The 15,657-nt window shown below is 34.6% G+C and overlaps 1 protein-coding gene across 5 annotated transcripts in view; it reads right to left on the minus strand.

The window, feature by feature from the left end:
• Positions 1 to 1,786: 1,786 nt before the first annotated feature.
• Positions 1,787 to 15,657, minus strand: part of ENAH (ENAH actin regulator) — a 168,701-nt gene continuing 154,830 nt past the window's right edge. For 3 of the 5 annotated variants that reach the window (XM_030936122.1, XM_030936126.1, XM_030936124.1), the window contains 4 exons: positions 15,339 to 15,405; positions 8,346 to 8,424; positions 5,833 to 5,890; positions 1,787 to 5,302 (listed from right to left, as the gene is read on the minus strand). In XM_030936122.1, coding sequence (XP_030791982.1) covers positions 5,265 to 5,302; positions 5,833 to 5,890; positions 8,346 to 8,424; positions 15,339 to 15,405 — 242 coding nt within the window. In that variant the 3' untranslated portion in view covers positions 1,787 to 5,264. Of the gene's footprint in view, positions 5,303 to 5,832; positions 5,891 to 8,345; positions 8,425 to 12,373; positions 12,437 to 15,338; positions 15,406 to 15,657 lie in introns of all 5 variants that reach the window. The other 2 variants (XM_030936125.1, XM_030936123.1) reach the window with 1 other exon arrangement.

A 15,657-nucleotide genomic window follows, 5' to 3' on the forward strand; every position in this document is an offset into this window, starting at 1 on the left:
TGTGTCCTGCACTAGAAGCGTTTACGGGCCCTGCTCTCTGCTCTTTTGAGTATTTAACATGCTTTACAGAACTGGGGTGCAGCTCAGTGACTGTGATTCTTTGGTTCAAACACCTAATTGGTGCTTCATCCTTGATTTTTTCTGTATGTTAAACTAGTCAGCAAATACTCAAGGTCTACTATGTGCTTTAAATGATACTAACATTTCCGTTTAGAAGGTTCTGTGCATTACAGAATATCTATAACGGAGACAGTCCTTTTCCCGTTTCTCAATCTTCACATGTATTGATTCCTTCAGATTTCAACAGAAATAACCAATAAATGTGACATTCTTACAACATCCTAAGTCATTATGATGGTCATTTATTTACCCTTTTACAATGCTTCTGTTACTTTATAAAGAGAACTATTTAGAAAGACAAATTTACATAGTTAATTCTTTAGTTTTCAAATGTCTCTTCACCAGAAGATTTAATTTTCCTCTTACGTGACTTGACCATTAGCATTCCACAAAGAATTTATCTTGGAACTCAATTATGTTGATGGTGAATATCTGTAACCATCCTAAGTTTACTGCATTAATATTTTACTAATGACTTTTAGGCTTTAATTTGAAGGTTTCATCTTTCCAGTATTGAATTTTAAAAAGTTTTGATGTCTCAAAAATTACCTAGAGATAACATAAAGGGGAACACACCTAATAATCCACAGCTTTTGATGTTGGGAACAGAAAAACCTGCATCACAGACTTCCATCAGTTCTTGGCTCCTATAAACGGCCTTTCTTGAGGGGTTACTGACTTCAGCTGCTTAGTTAAATCTACATATCCTCAGAAGAAAACTCTTCTTAAAAGTAAATGTCCTCTACCATGTCTTTACGTAGCCAAAGCTATCTACGTCAATTTCATTCTTTCAGAGTCATGGAGATTCCTTATAAATACCTGTATGTCAAGTTTTGACTTTAAAAAGCATCTAACTTATAAATATTAAATGGCTTTCAGTGAAAAGACAGAGGTATTAAACATCAGTAATTTCAATATACTAGGATGCTTTTCTCATTCCTTAGAGCTTTGGAGAGATGTACACATATGAACTCACCTTTCTGTTAAAAACAAAAGTGGTGCTACCAGAAAAATGTTTGGAGTTTGGAAGTGAATGATAATGTCTTCAGGAAAGTGAATTTTATGATAGCCACAGAGAGGAATTAAGAGCTCCTACAGAGTTCCTTTGCGACGTTTGCTTTATACAGTTACTTTTACGCTGCTTATAATCGATAGAATTTAAAGGGTAATGGTGTTAAAAAGTTACAATGGCTACACAGGAATTAAAGAGACCCTGTAGCATACTTTTTGCACACTGTGCTTCATAGGGTAACACTACTTAGAATTAAAGGGCCAATTCTTCATAATGGCACTGAAAGTATATATAAATTTACAAGAGACATAAAAGTTGTAGCTAGGCAAATTTAAAAGGTTAGCATGTTACTTAACTCATTTTTGAATGAGAAGTGACTTTTAATTTGTAGACAAAAATTCTGACTTACATATGAAGAGAAGCAAGAACATGAAGCAGGATAGAGCAAAAAAGAAAAAAAAAATCAGCTGAAAATTTAACAACTGTCAACCCTGTAATGGCTGCAAATGTTAATGAATGTTGGGAACATGTGGTCCATGATAAGTGGAGAAGAGAATGGAGGTGGTTGAAAGGGGGAAAATTTGGGTCTGGTCAAAGAAAATAATACAAAGATTGTAATTTTGTATTTCTAAAGAAGACATCAGAATTATAAAATGGAACTCAAAATTAATACTTTATAATAGAGAAAAAGTACTACTGATTATATGCAGGTTTTAAGAAATCAGCATCATGTATAAACACCATACACATTTTGCTATAAAGTTCATCACTCAATAATGCCCTTTACCACACAATGTCCTTTACCATGCAAACTATATAAAGGAAAATTCTAACTGCATGAATGAGTTTTAAGTATCTGAATGTGTTGCAGAACAAAATGGAATAAAAATTAAACACTTACTATCAACTTGACTATAAGAGGAAGTTACTGTGTCAAGGTGGGCAGAGAGAAAATAAGAACAGGGAATACCCAACAGTTATTTCAAACAAAAAGTAGACACATCATCACGTATTTCTTTTGTATACATTACTTAGTATTCCCGACTTCTATGAAATCTTTAAAGAGTAGTGACGTGACATGTAAACTTTTAAGTAGTAAAGTCTTGGACTTTAAAAGGTGTTTTTCACATCCAATGTAACTTACTTTAAAACAAATTATTTCAGAAGATTATCTAAGTGTCACAAACAAGCAACACATATATACTGCAATTTTATTTCAATCGCACAAATGAAGTTAGCGTGTAGGAAATTGAAGTGAAACAAATTTAAATGAAATAGTTACGGTAAAAATAGAAAACTGAAAATTCTAAAAAGGAAGTACACCTAAAAAGCATGAGAATTCAACATTCATTAGTGTTTCATCTTCAGTTTTGATTGACACTTGATGCTTGCAAATTTTTAAACAAACTTTTAAATCATGATGACTATTCTGAAGAGATTTCAGCACCAGCACTAAGATTTGTACATTCAGTTTGTTTGCAATTGACTTGTGAGCCATTTACATAGTGGATAGTACAGATTTGTCACAGGTCAGATCACAGTGTTGAGGAAAGCAGTACCTTCCTGTCATGAGAAAGGATCCCCTAAACTGTACTCAGCTTAAGACATCCAATGTACAAGAGCACAAAAACCATCATAATAATGTGGTTCCAGAGAACATAGTTTTGATAAGGTAAAGAACTTAGGCTTCTGTTTCCCACTGTAATTACTGAAATCTCTAATAATGACACAACTGTCATGTATGTGACAGCAAATGTATATAATAATTCATTCAGACTTCTTGGAAAGAACACATTTAGCAATCTGGGATGATGGAAAATACAGCGTGATTCAACACTGGTTTTTTTTTCTTTTGTCATTTTACACAGACATCATGTTAATATTAGACCAAGGCACAAAACGTTTAGTGCATAAACCCAGTTTCTTTTAAGATTTAGCATTTTATTTTAGTCTCTTATCTTAGTTTGGACCACTTGTACCCAGTACTCTACCTACTCTAAACTATTTAACTTACCCAACAAAATCAAAAGAGGTTTCTGACCAGATTTATAGGGGACATAACTGTTTATATTATCAAAGTGTTTGCATAACCAAAAGTACAATAATAAAGATGAAAATGCCTCCTATTTCTTTTAGAAAATACGTCATAAGCTTGCTGCATCTTTGATGTTTGTACTACTACTGCATGACAATGAATATCTGATAGAAAAAAGAAATGTATACTTGAATTATGATAGCTCATCCATCACAGTTTAATCTATAAGTGAAATTTCTACAGAAATAGGAACTATTTTAACAAAGGAAAAAAAAATCCCTCATCCAAACTCCTTTGTAGTGGTAAATGCTACAAATCTGCAGCATTTAGAAAACTACACTATCAACAAGCTCTGCCTTATGGACAGAGATGTACAAAATCTAGAAAGCAGATGAAAGTGAATTATTTCAAAATTTTAGTAAAACTTCTGATAATCAGAGTTCAAAGCAAATATGGCACATAACAACTCAAGCATAAATCAAGATGGAGAGCCTGGAGAGTTTGATTTCTTAAATTTTCCAAAAAGCTATCATTGCAACATATAAGATTTCTCCCTTATTTTAACCTTACCAGCTTCAAAGGAAAGAAAAGTGGCTTCCATATAGACAGCATGTGCGTGATGGCACACACACACAGGGTGGAAGGCAGAGAGTCTAATTCCTTCTTCCCACCACCCTCAAGTCTCACTTTACTTATTAAAAGAAAACTGCAGAACTCCTTGTTGGTTTTCCTTTACCTAATGATTTCTGTGACCTTAATTGCTGCCATCATTGTTATTTCTTGCATTTCAACATAACAAAATTCAAAAGCAGCTTCATTCAGGAAGATGTATCTAAATACCTGTGTAACAGCAGGGGTACCTAGGTAATAATAACTGGCAAATTCAGTGATCAAACTTTTGAGTTACACAGTAAGATATTAAGTGAAGCTCTGAATCATGTTTCAGACCATTGAAATTACTGGTTAAAATACAAATAGCTGAAGACATGATGTAAAGGATTAAGTACTTGGTTTTGTAACATATTTACCAATTAAAGTCACAAAATATTCCTCATTATTATTCATGCAGGTAACTGAGAAAAAGTGCAGAAATCAACTTCAAATAAAAAATTATTCCTCCCCTTCCTCCCACTCCCCTATACTCTACAAAATGTTTTCCCTGGGACTAGGCCTTGAAAAGGCCACTACATATTAGTGTGACATGCATTACTGTCTGCAATTTAAAAAGCTAACTTTGTGGTGATTGTAATTACATTATAAAAATGTCCACATGCATAAATCTAAAAAAGGTTGAAAACCTACAGTAAATCTACAATATAGTGTTTACATTTGACCACTGGTTTGTGTTATGTAGAAGTCATAGATTTGGTAAAGCATTGTAACAATTTAGGAAGGCATCTAAATCTTTAAATTCTGGACAAATTTTATGTTTTAATCTACAAAATTGCATGAAGGCTAACTTGAGAGACTTCCTATCATTCTAAAATTCCTCAAGCTGAAGAAATCATTTTTCGGACACTGTCTTATAAATATTACCCTTTGAAAGCACTTAAAATTCCATTTGTTCCACATATTATGATCTTAACTTACATAGGCCTGATCTCAATTATTCATGGAATATCAAACATGATAGGAAGAACAAACCTGAGAGAAACATTACAATACAATAGCAAACTTGCTCAATTCTTTACCAGCACTCTCTGCCAAAAAACTTCCTAAGCCTTTCTCCTCTTTATTTTAGCAATGTATTGTGGAAAATGTGCGATTTTATCTTGACATGAAAATATTTCAATGCGTGGTGATTTTGCCTGATGGGTTTTAGTATTTTCTGCATAACTGTTACAGGAACTCTTATATGATTCTCTTCCATTCTGTTGTAAAGGCCAGAAAAAAGCAGCAAACGGAGAGGGAAAGAGCTTATCGCCAGAGTCATAATGTTTGAAGGCTTTCAGAGTAGGTTGGTTTTTCCCTCCTTCTGTTTGTCTCCATTTTCTTCTTACAGCTCATAAAATGTAGCGGTTTGCTGTTGTGAACAGTTGTTGTTTGTAGGATTTTTTTCCTCCAGATTAAAGTCCTATCTCTCCTTAGTCTGTTCCTCTATGCAGTATTTGACTTGCTCAGTTCCTGCCTGATTGCTGGATGGAAAAGAACAAGTATTGAAAATAAATATAATGGTAAAGTAAGATAAATGAGTGGTTCATTCTTAAGAAACTTTAAGGATTGTGCTCAAACAGTAATAAAAAGATTAACTTTGCATCTTTCATTGCACACATCTTTAATATTAGAAAGATGATACTAATTTCTATATATTTTCTCCTTTTGTATACAAAATGAAAACACTGAGTATGTGGGCTCAAAAACAAGAGGGCAGTGGGATAGGTGAGCAGGGGTAACCTAGAGAAAGATCTGTTCATGTGGATTTCCATCTAAGAAAAGACAACATCTGAATTGAGGGATTTTGTTTAATCCCTATTTATAAATATAATTTCCATTATATGAAGGAGAAACCTCCTCCCCAAAACCCTAATCCTAAAAGGGCAGGACTATGGAAGTCATTGCCCTCAAGTAATCAACTGGGCATTTCCTTATTTGCATTTTCTTAAAAATGGTGAATCTTAAACATTGTTTATAGGAATAGGAATAGTAAATTTGTCCAGATACTTACCATCAATGAGCTCTTCTTTTAGTTTTGTTAACTCCTTTCTCATTTCATCTAAAATGTCCTAAAATATTAGAGAAAAATATCAGAAATACAGAAAAAAAAATACCGCTAAAAAGATTCTTACTCATATAAAATTTTAAGAATGTCATGAAGTATGATGTGTGGTTTTTGTTTGTTTCCAGAGCCACAATTCTATTTCTTGGAAGACTAGCCTTGGTAAATTTTGTTTTAATATTCTTCCCTTCCCAATCCTGGCTTATTCTAGCCTAGCAATATGTGAAATAGAATGCTTCCTAAAATTAAGATAATTACTCTGTCATCCAGTGAAAGGTATGATTCAGATAGTTTCTAGAAATGATAACAGCTGTGCTTTCAATCTAGTCCTCTGGGAACAATCTCAGAGGTGATGCAAAGGAATTTTAGAGGATGAAGATATCACAATAAACTGGACAATCGGCTCTTGGCAAATCTGTTCTTTTGTTTGAAGTATGGAGATTTATTAGGAATCACCATAGCTGCCAAACCATATTTCAAGGAGTCTAGGATTTCCCTGAAGGGACCTCAGAGATTGCCCTAACGGGTAGGCAGGAAGGTGGATGAGGCCCTGGTTGACCCATGCTGTCCCATACGGCAGGCACCAGCCATATGCAGCTGCTGAAATGAAGCTAATCTGAAATGAGATGTGCTGTAAGTGTAAAACACACACCAGATTTCTCAGATTTAATATGATGAAAATAATGTAAAATAACTCGTTAGTAATTTATAAAAATTGACTACATATTAAAACATACTTTAAATACATTATTCAGTTTTTAAATTAATGTTGTCCTTTTGTTTTGTATTTTTAAAATGCGGCTACTAGAAAAAATTTAAAATATATACATAGCCCACATTATACTTCTATTAACTGTGGTGCTCTAGACCCTCCTTCAAGAACTGCAGATTTGGCCAGGTGCGGTGGCTCACGCCTGTAAATCCAGCACTTTGGGAGGCCGAGGCAGACGGATCACTTGAGGCTGGGAAATTTGAGACCAGCCCGGCCAACATGGTGAAACCCCGTCTCTACAAAAACTACAAAAGTTAGCCGGGTATGGTGGTGCACATCTGTAATCCCAGCTACTTGGGAGGCTGAGGCAGGAGAATCGCTTGAACCCGGGAGGCAGAGACTGCAGTGAGCCAAGATCGCACCACTGCACTCCAGCCTGGGCGGTAGAGTGAGACTCTGTCTCAAAAACAAAAAATAAACAAAAAACCCCCCTGCAGATTCAAGATTAGAGGTCCTATGACAAAGTGACACAATTTCAATGGGTGAAAAGTAACAGCTGTCCTTTGGAAGGATTAGTTTTGAATTGTGTGACTTTAACACTGAATACCCCAGGAAAAATTAAATTGCTCTGTTAAAGTTTACCTTTTGAAAAGCTTCTCATGTTTAAAATAAAACTATCAATTAAAGTCTTCATTTTAACAATGGAAAAGACTGAGACACAGAAGTTATTAAATAAACTCACAGATATCCTGATCCAAATTACTCTTTACATCTCATCCCCCAAATCAAATCTATTCCTCTGTTATCCTCCAATTCTTCAGATAACCAAGAATTGACCATGTTTTGAAGTATGTGGAAGTGCTCTATTTTAAAATATTTTTCAAGAAAGCCACATTCAATACAGAGCAAAACAAGGGCTTGATTTTCAATGACCACATGCTCCCCTTTAAGATCATATAACTGAATTTAACTTTTCAAATAGCTTTGCAGTATGAAAATTCAGTTTATCTAAAAAATGTATTTCATCTCTTCTGTGAATAAGGTATTTTAAATCACAATCCTATCATTTACTACTTCTTCCTGAGCACACAGGTATTAAATATAATGCATATGTACCCAAATGTGGACAGTATCTTTTTTTATACAAAATTGAGATAACTGTACACATCTGTTTTGTTACCTAACACAGGCAAGTATTCACAATTTACTATTAAGCATACTAAATTCTGATCCCTTGAAGCCTACAGAGCCTCTACTCCACAATATTTTCTTTGAATAAATTTCTGGAATTCATATCACTGAGTTCAAGGTAAGATAATTTTTCAGGCTTTTGATTTTGTTTTTCCAAACTGCTATTTAGAAAGCTGACGTATAGAAGAGTGCCTATTTCCTCGCACTCTTGCCAAAATCAGATTTGTTGCATTCGATTTTGCCAATACAATACAGTAACTGAAAAGTAAAAGCCCCATTGTTTTCTTTACAACTGCACACCATGCACTTACATTTAAACCTTATGCTGTTATCACTGAATCACAGCCCCATCCTCCACTACCTCTGGAACTTCATGCAAACTCAATGAACTGGAAGTGTAGATTTGAAAAAATACAGTACTACTAATGCCACTGTTTAATTTGTATAGCAATAGCTCTATGGTCTTTCTAAGTATATTCAGGATCCATGTCAAAGATATGCATATGAGATATTTTTTAAAAAGAAATAAGTACAAATAAAGCTGTCACTGAGTGCCCACCTGCTTCAGTCTGTCATAGTCAAGTCCTTCCGTCTGGACTCCATTGGCACTGGGCTGTGATAAGGGTGTGGATTTTGGTCTGCATAAATGAAATTTCCAGGACAGGTAAACAACATTCTTAACACTTAATAAGTTCATAAATAATTGCAAATTTGCCAACCCAACACCAGATTTAAATACATTTCTTTAAAATAGCCATTTTGTTAAAAAGTATCAAAACTGTAGGGCTGATTAGGACATAAAACAAAATTTTTTCACTTTTCTCAGTATTTCTTATTTATAAAGAAACTAGAAAAAGGTGACAAGATGGTAAGACTTCTTCAGAAAAGAGTAGAAGACGGTATTCTTTGGGCGTGAGGTAACCAGATAACGTGGCATGTTGACCAAGACAGTGAAGAAGAGGCCAGCTGGAACATCTGAGGCTCAAATAACACAATCTTGTTTTGTCTTTCTTTTGAACTTTTACATTATCTACTTAAATACCTGGGCAAACCAGTGAAAGGAGAAACATAAAGACTTGAATGTTTTACACTAACATAAATCAGCTTACAAAGTTGATGCCTTGGATTGTAGGAAGAAAACATTTTTAGTGAGCATGATTTGCTTTATACATATTATTCCATTTCAAGCATCAAAATAAAAAATGTTTTAAAAATGTTTATTAGATTAGACTATGTGACTATTTCCTTGTGAAAATTTTATGGAGACATCATTTGAATGTTGTGTTTCAGGCTAACTACTTCCACACATTTATTTTATTAAATAAAAAGGAAATGCCAAACAGAAGCAGATTGTCAATTATTACTGCACTTTCAAAAGTTTAGTTGCTATTATAATTCTTAATAAGTCAATGATTAGGTATATTTTAAACAAGTTTCAGCACCAAATAAACCAGTCATGGTGCCCTCTCCAATTGTGGCAATAAAAGAATCCTCAGTGGAAAACCTAGAGTTTTAATTGGGCACGCCTCTGGGTTCTGGTTTAGTCTGGTACGAGCCACAGATAAATGCAACTTAAACCCATCAGGCAAATCATATATTCCCAATTTTGCAGAGTACTAACGTTAGCAATCTGAAGCAAGACCCAAAAGGCATAATAAATTTTTCCAAGTTATAATTTTATAATTCTTATAAGACATAAAATACTTTAAACCCATAGGCATGGTTCCTGAAGATTAAATACTGAGTTAATCTTTTTGTTGTTGTTGTTGCTGCTGTTTATGAGATGCAGTCTTGCTCTGTCGCCCAGACTGGAGTGCAGTGGTGCGATCTCGGCTCACTGCAGCCTCTGCCTCCTGGGTTCAAGCGATTCTCCTGCCTCAGCCTCCGGAGTAGCTGGGATTACAGGTGCGCCACAAGGACTGGCTAATTTTTTTTGTATTTTGAGTAGAGACGGGGTTTCACCATGTTGGCCAGGCTGGTCTCGAACTCCTGACTTCATAATTTGTCTACTTCAGCCTCCCAAATTGCTGGGTGTAGGTGTGAGCCACCACGCCCGGCCTGTTAATCTGCTTTACTATCAAAATGTATTACTGCTTAAAAGACTGTTAGGAAGCAAGTTGTCCAATGTTACCTTATTAGGTATCTGCTTATATGAATGGGGGGGAAATAATAACTTTCAGAAAATTTCATTCAATAAGCACTGAGCTAGGCACTGTAGGGAATAAGATTTATATGAAATATTTCCTTTCCTCTTGTGAGGCTACACCTTCTTACTTTGCTAGGGAAGACTACTAAATTCCAAGGTCGCTTAAGATTTACTGAGATCCATAAAATGCAAGTCATGGTGCCCTATGCAGAGTCACGTCTGGCAAATAGTCTTACAGTTTAGGACACCATCATTTCATATACTCACTCATGCTACCTATTCCTGTTCTCTAGAATTAAACTATAATGCATACTCTGCTTTTCTTTTACATTTCTCATTTAAGTGGTCCATTTAGCTAGTTATTTTCTCAAGTTATATAATGAATACCTCTGAAATTCACATGAACAACTACAGTCTGCTATTTAATTGGGCAAGTATGTTACGAATATATCCATATTTACTAGGCAATGCAAAAAATTACTGTCATGTAATAAAAACAATTGCGGAAACATGCAAATTTTTAAAAATTTAATTCATGCTAACATGCAATCCATCACCACCACCACCATGATAATTAACTAAAGGGGGGAACTTTTCATACTGAAGGAAAGATGTAATCACCACTTCTTTTCTTAACTTTTACCAAAAAAGTTTATCAGTAACATCCCAGGGGGTACTATGTGTGAAAGCGGCAAGATAACTGAGCAGATTTACTACATTAAAATATATATATATATTTTTGAACACAGGATCTCATTCTGTCACGCAGGCTGCAGTGCAGTGGCATGATCTCAGCTCACTGCAGCCTTGACCTCCTGGGCTCAAGCCTTCTTCCCACCTCAGCCTCCCACAGGCACATGCAACCATGCCCAGCTAATTTTTGTATGTTTTATAGAGACAGGGTTTAACCACATTGCCTAGGCTAGTCTCAAGCTCCTGGACTCAAGTGATCCTCCTGCCTAGGCCTCCCAAAGAGCTGGGATTATAGGCATGAGCCATGGTACCCAGCCTTAAAAATTTCATTGTTAAATGCTATTTTTCTATGTACTAGCAAATTTTCTAAAGAAATATTTTGGCCAAAACAAACCACCTCAAAAAAAAAAAAAAAAAAAAAAAAGAAAGAAAGAAAAAAAAAAGCAGAAAAAACTATTTCACTAGTGGAATATAAACATTTTGTGAAGATTTAACTGGCTGACAAAATTAACTTGTTAAGTAGTTCGATCATTAATAGCATAAAAATAATTTCAGCTAGTAAGAATTTGGCCAGAGTCTGCTTACTAACTCCCAACTCACTGTGATACACATCCACTATGAACAGCATTTAATTCATATTCCCAGTGGACCTGATGTAAATTAAAAAAAAAAAAAAAAAAAGATGTGTAAAATAACAAATATATTTCAGTTATTTCTAACCTATGGGTTTTCATCATAATTGATCACAAAATGAGGATTTCTCAGGTTTTTATTTTACTTTTTTTTTTTTAGAGAGGGTCTCATTTTGTCACCCAGGCTAGGGTGCAGTGGTGTGATCATGCCTCACTGCAGCCTCTTACTCCTATGCACAAGATATCTTCCTGTCTTAGCCTCCTGAGTAGCTGGGACTATAGGCACAAGCCACCAGGCCCAGCTAGTTTTTTTATTTTTTGTAAAGATGGGGTCTCGCTATGTTTCCCAGGCTGGTCTTGAACTCCTGGCCCCAAATGATCATCCAGCCTTGGCCTCCCAAGGTGCCAAAACTGTAGGTGTGAACCACCGTGCTGGGCCAGTTTTTATTATTTTATGATGAGAGTGTTGCCTTTAAACATCTGCCTATAAAATGACTGTACTACTATATTTAAGTCCCTATTCTGCCACATTAATTGTGTAAGTAACTGAAAAGCATTTGAGAATTTTTTTTAGCTGTCAATTTTTTTAATTAAGAAAAAACTAGTTCATATCTTAAGTGTTCTTAATTAAAAAATGGTATAATAGGGCTCACCTAGAAAACAATCTACTCAGGGTGTTAGATGTTAAATTGTCCAAGATAACTTACTACAAAGTATCTAGGAAATAGAGATTTTCCTCAAAGAATCCACAACCGTGGCTTTAATATTAGCCCATGTTCCAGTAACAGATGGAAAAGGATCTTCTATCTACTTTTTTGAAACCTTGTCTTACAGTCATAAGGCAAACAGCCTTTAAAAGAAAATGCTTAGGCTACAAATGGCCTAGATAATATATGTGGCCTTAGATTCCCAGTCTAGTATTTCGAGTATGTTTACCATTTGTATTTATCCTAATCCAACTGTGAAGTGATGGCAGAATTTTTAAAAAGGTATTCAAAATGAAGAAAAAAAAAAATCTCCCTTGTGGTGATTACCAATCCAGGTAGAAAAAGCTCAGCCCTATCCTGAACATGTTATTTAAAAGTCTCAAATCACAACGTCACAGCAGGATGATACCTGTGTAATGAATCATAGGACCTGTTGTCAAAAACAATCTGATTTTTCCTTGGAGAATCCCGTCTATGAAGGGGAAAACCATTGAAAGGGATACACAATAGAACTTTAAAAAATAATTCTCATTATGTTACTGTTTTATAGGTTGTTAATAGCAAATCAAACAATAATTGAGTCTATTAACCTTAAAATAACCAATTTTTCCCCAATAAAAAAGATATTTTAAGACTACTTTTAGTTATGTGAAGATACCAGTTACAGAAAATTTTAAAAATCATTACACAATGGCTACTTTTTATAGGTTGTTAGGCACAGTAAGTATATGAAAGTATAAAAAACTAACTCTTCTCAGGAGGCATGTAAAGGACTAGTTTTCCCATCTTGAATACAAGATCTGTAAGGTCTTAATAATCACAGATGAATGCACCAACCTTCCAAATGTTATAATCCAGTCATAGTTTGAAGCATTTTTAACCAAACATTCTTGCTTTTACTCTTAACAAACACAGCAATATGCAATATCTCATGTATATTATGGGATATTAATCCATCTTACCACTAACATAATTTTGACAAAGCTATTCCAAAGATAAATGGGCACCTTCACCACAATGCAAGGATGAGACATACTTAAAGCAGCTAATACACCTGCTTTCCGAAGGAACAGGGAAATAACTTAGGAAGAAAAGCAATACAGTTCTTACTCTTTTAAACGTATTTTTAAAATCCTTTATGGTTTAAAACAGCTTTTGTGAAATTTTAAAACCTACGTACCAGTAGTTGGATCAAATCTATCAAAAGATATATGAGTGGTCAGGAAATAATCAGGGTTTCAGAATTTCTATTTTGGGAAATGGGAGGAAACCACCTAACAGAATTGGAACATGATTATGGTGCACTATTAGATATTAAGAATCAAGATTCAACTCATTTATATAAAATTATTTTCAAAATGGTGACCTTTAGAGCACTTACTAAATTTCCAAGTCTGGAAAAAAAAAGAAATCTTTTTTTTCCCTACTCTGGAATTAGGAAAAATAAAAAAATCTTTCAAAGAACAACTTTTCCTTTACTAAATGGACCAAATACTTCAAAGAATGTATTCCATTTGGAGAACCTCATCCATGTCCATTCTAAGGCATGACTTCTGCCATCAACATAGGCTTAGCTTTAGTTCACTATGGAATGCAGATCAACAAAGCAGGATGAAGAGAAAGAACAAATGACACATGACAGGTCTGCAGACTGGAGTGCAATAGCGCGATATCAGCTCACTGCAACCTCCGTCTCCCGGGTTCAAGTGATTCTCGTGTCTCAGCCTCCCAAGTAGCTGGGATTGCAGGTGTGTGCCGCCATGCCCAGTTAATTTTTGTATTTTTAGTAGAGACGGGGTTTCATCACGTTAGCCAAGCTGGTCTCGAATTCGTGACCTCAAGTGATCCACCCACCTCAGCCTCCCAAAGTGCTGGGTTTACAGGCATAAGCCACCACACCTGGTCAGCCCCTTGTTATGGGCTTGATAAATCAGCACTTCATAATGTGGTACTGAAGAAAATCCAACTGGTAGAGATACATAAGAAGGCCATCTCAGGAGTCTGAGAAACATAAACGTGCAATTTTTCTACTCTACTGAAAACACATGTACACCAAAAGCAATTCCCCTCTTTCTTCTAAAGCAAAATATGATCATTTTTCAATCACTTAGAAACTAAAAGCTTTTATACATTCCAAAAGGTCTAGTTTCTTTGTGGAGCTTAAACAACTGTGTCATTACCAAATCTTCTTTCCTACTAGCAGAAAGCACCACATAGAAAGCCAAATCCAAATTCAGACTCAGACTAACACAGAACACGTCTGTGATAATATAAAGTCTATCCTTGTACTTCTCTTTATTAGGTTTCTATAATTAGAGTCAAGTTGCTTTTTACAAGACAAAAATAAGGCAAATAGCTCAGAAAGAAAAGACAAAATACCTTTTAGTTTCTAAATACGTACTTTTTTTCTTTTCTGGGAAAAATACAAGTCCTTTAAACTTTATACAAGTCTCATAAACCAAGAAAACGTTTCATCTGTGTTCAGGAGCTATGATATAAATTTAGTCATGAAAATAAAGTATGCCTAGCTAAAGGAAGAACAAATTTGCCTAAACATGCCCACACGTACTTGTAGAAACAAGTATTAGCTAGCCTTGTTTCTGGATACTATCTTTTCTAACTTGATTACATGTACACGTTTCAAATGAGATAGGGAAATACATGTTTCTACTTTACAAATTCAAAGATGTAGGTTTCATTTTGCTCTTTTCTCTCCAGCTGATTTTCAGGTTTAAAAAAGGCTCCAAAAGTTATGTTTATATATATATACACACACACACACACCATGTCATTGGGACTACTGGGGAAATGTGACTATATACTATATTAGATAGTATTATTGTTCAATGTTAAAGTTCTTGAGAGTAATAATGGTATTCTGGTTACAAAGCAGATGTCCTGGTTCTTCCAAAAAACACTAAAGTATTTAGGGTGAAACACTTCTTATTTGTGAACTGCTTTGAAACTAATCAGAGGGGGGAAAAAGTGTGGATATGTAGATAGTTAAGACAAGTGGGGCAAAATGTTGACAACTGTTAAACCTAGGAAATGGGTATACACATATTCACTGTACTATCCTTTTAATTTTTCTGTAGTTTTGAATTTTTCAAAATACAAATTGGGAAAGACAAAGCTATCTTAAAATCTCAGATCATCTGGTTAATAAATGTAGGGTATAATTTATCAATCACTAGTAATGTAGATGAGTAATATATAATGAGGCTTGGTGGTTGTCCAATACTAGGAGGATCATGAGAGTTTTATGGACTCCTTGTATGATTTCTTACCATTCAATTTTTTTTCTATACTAAGAATGCACTGATTTCTTTTTTTATACAAATAAAATATAAAACTTAAGAGAAAAAAGTTGATACCTGGAGATAACAGGTGACTTGCTGCCATTCATTGTATTTGTTCTTTCCCAAGGTTTTCTTGTTGGTTCTTTAAAAACAAAGAACAAAAGTTATTAAATATACGCTTCCAGAGTTATTCTAAAACAAAAAACAAAATACTAAATCTCATTATACCTGTAGCAGTAATATAAATAAAAATTTAAAATCTAAACTTTAGTTGAAATCTGTAAGGATTCTAATTTGCACAATGCCAGACCTCAAAATGAGAAGAAATTATAAACCAGTACGGGAAGTTTCCAAGGAAAAACCTACATTGTTAAGTCTAAAATATTATAATTCT

This window comes from Rhinopithecus roxellana, chromosome 8, assembly GCF_007565055.1.
Source record: "Rhinopithecus roxellana isolate Shanxi Qingling chromosome 8, ASM756505v1, whole genome shotgun sequence".
Classification (NCBI taxonomy): domain Eukaryota; kingdom Metazoa; phylum Chordata; class Mammalia; order Primates; family Cercopithecidae; genus Rhinopithecus; species Rhinopithecus roxellana.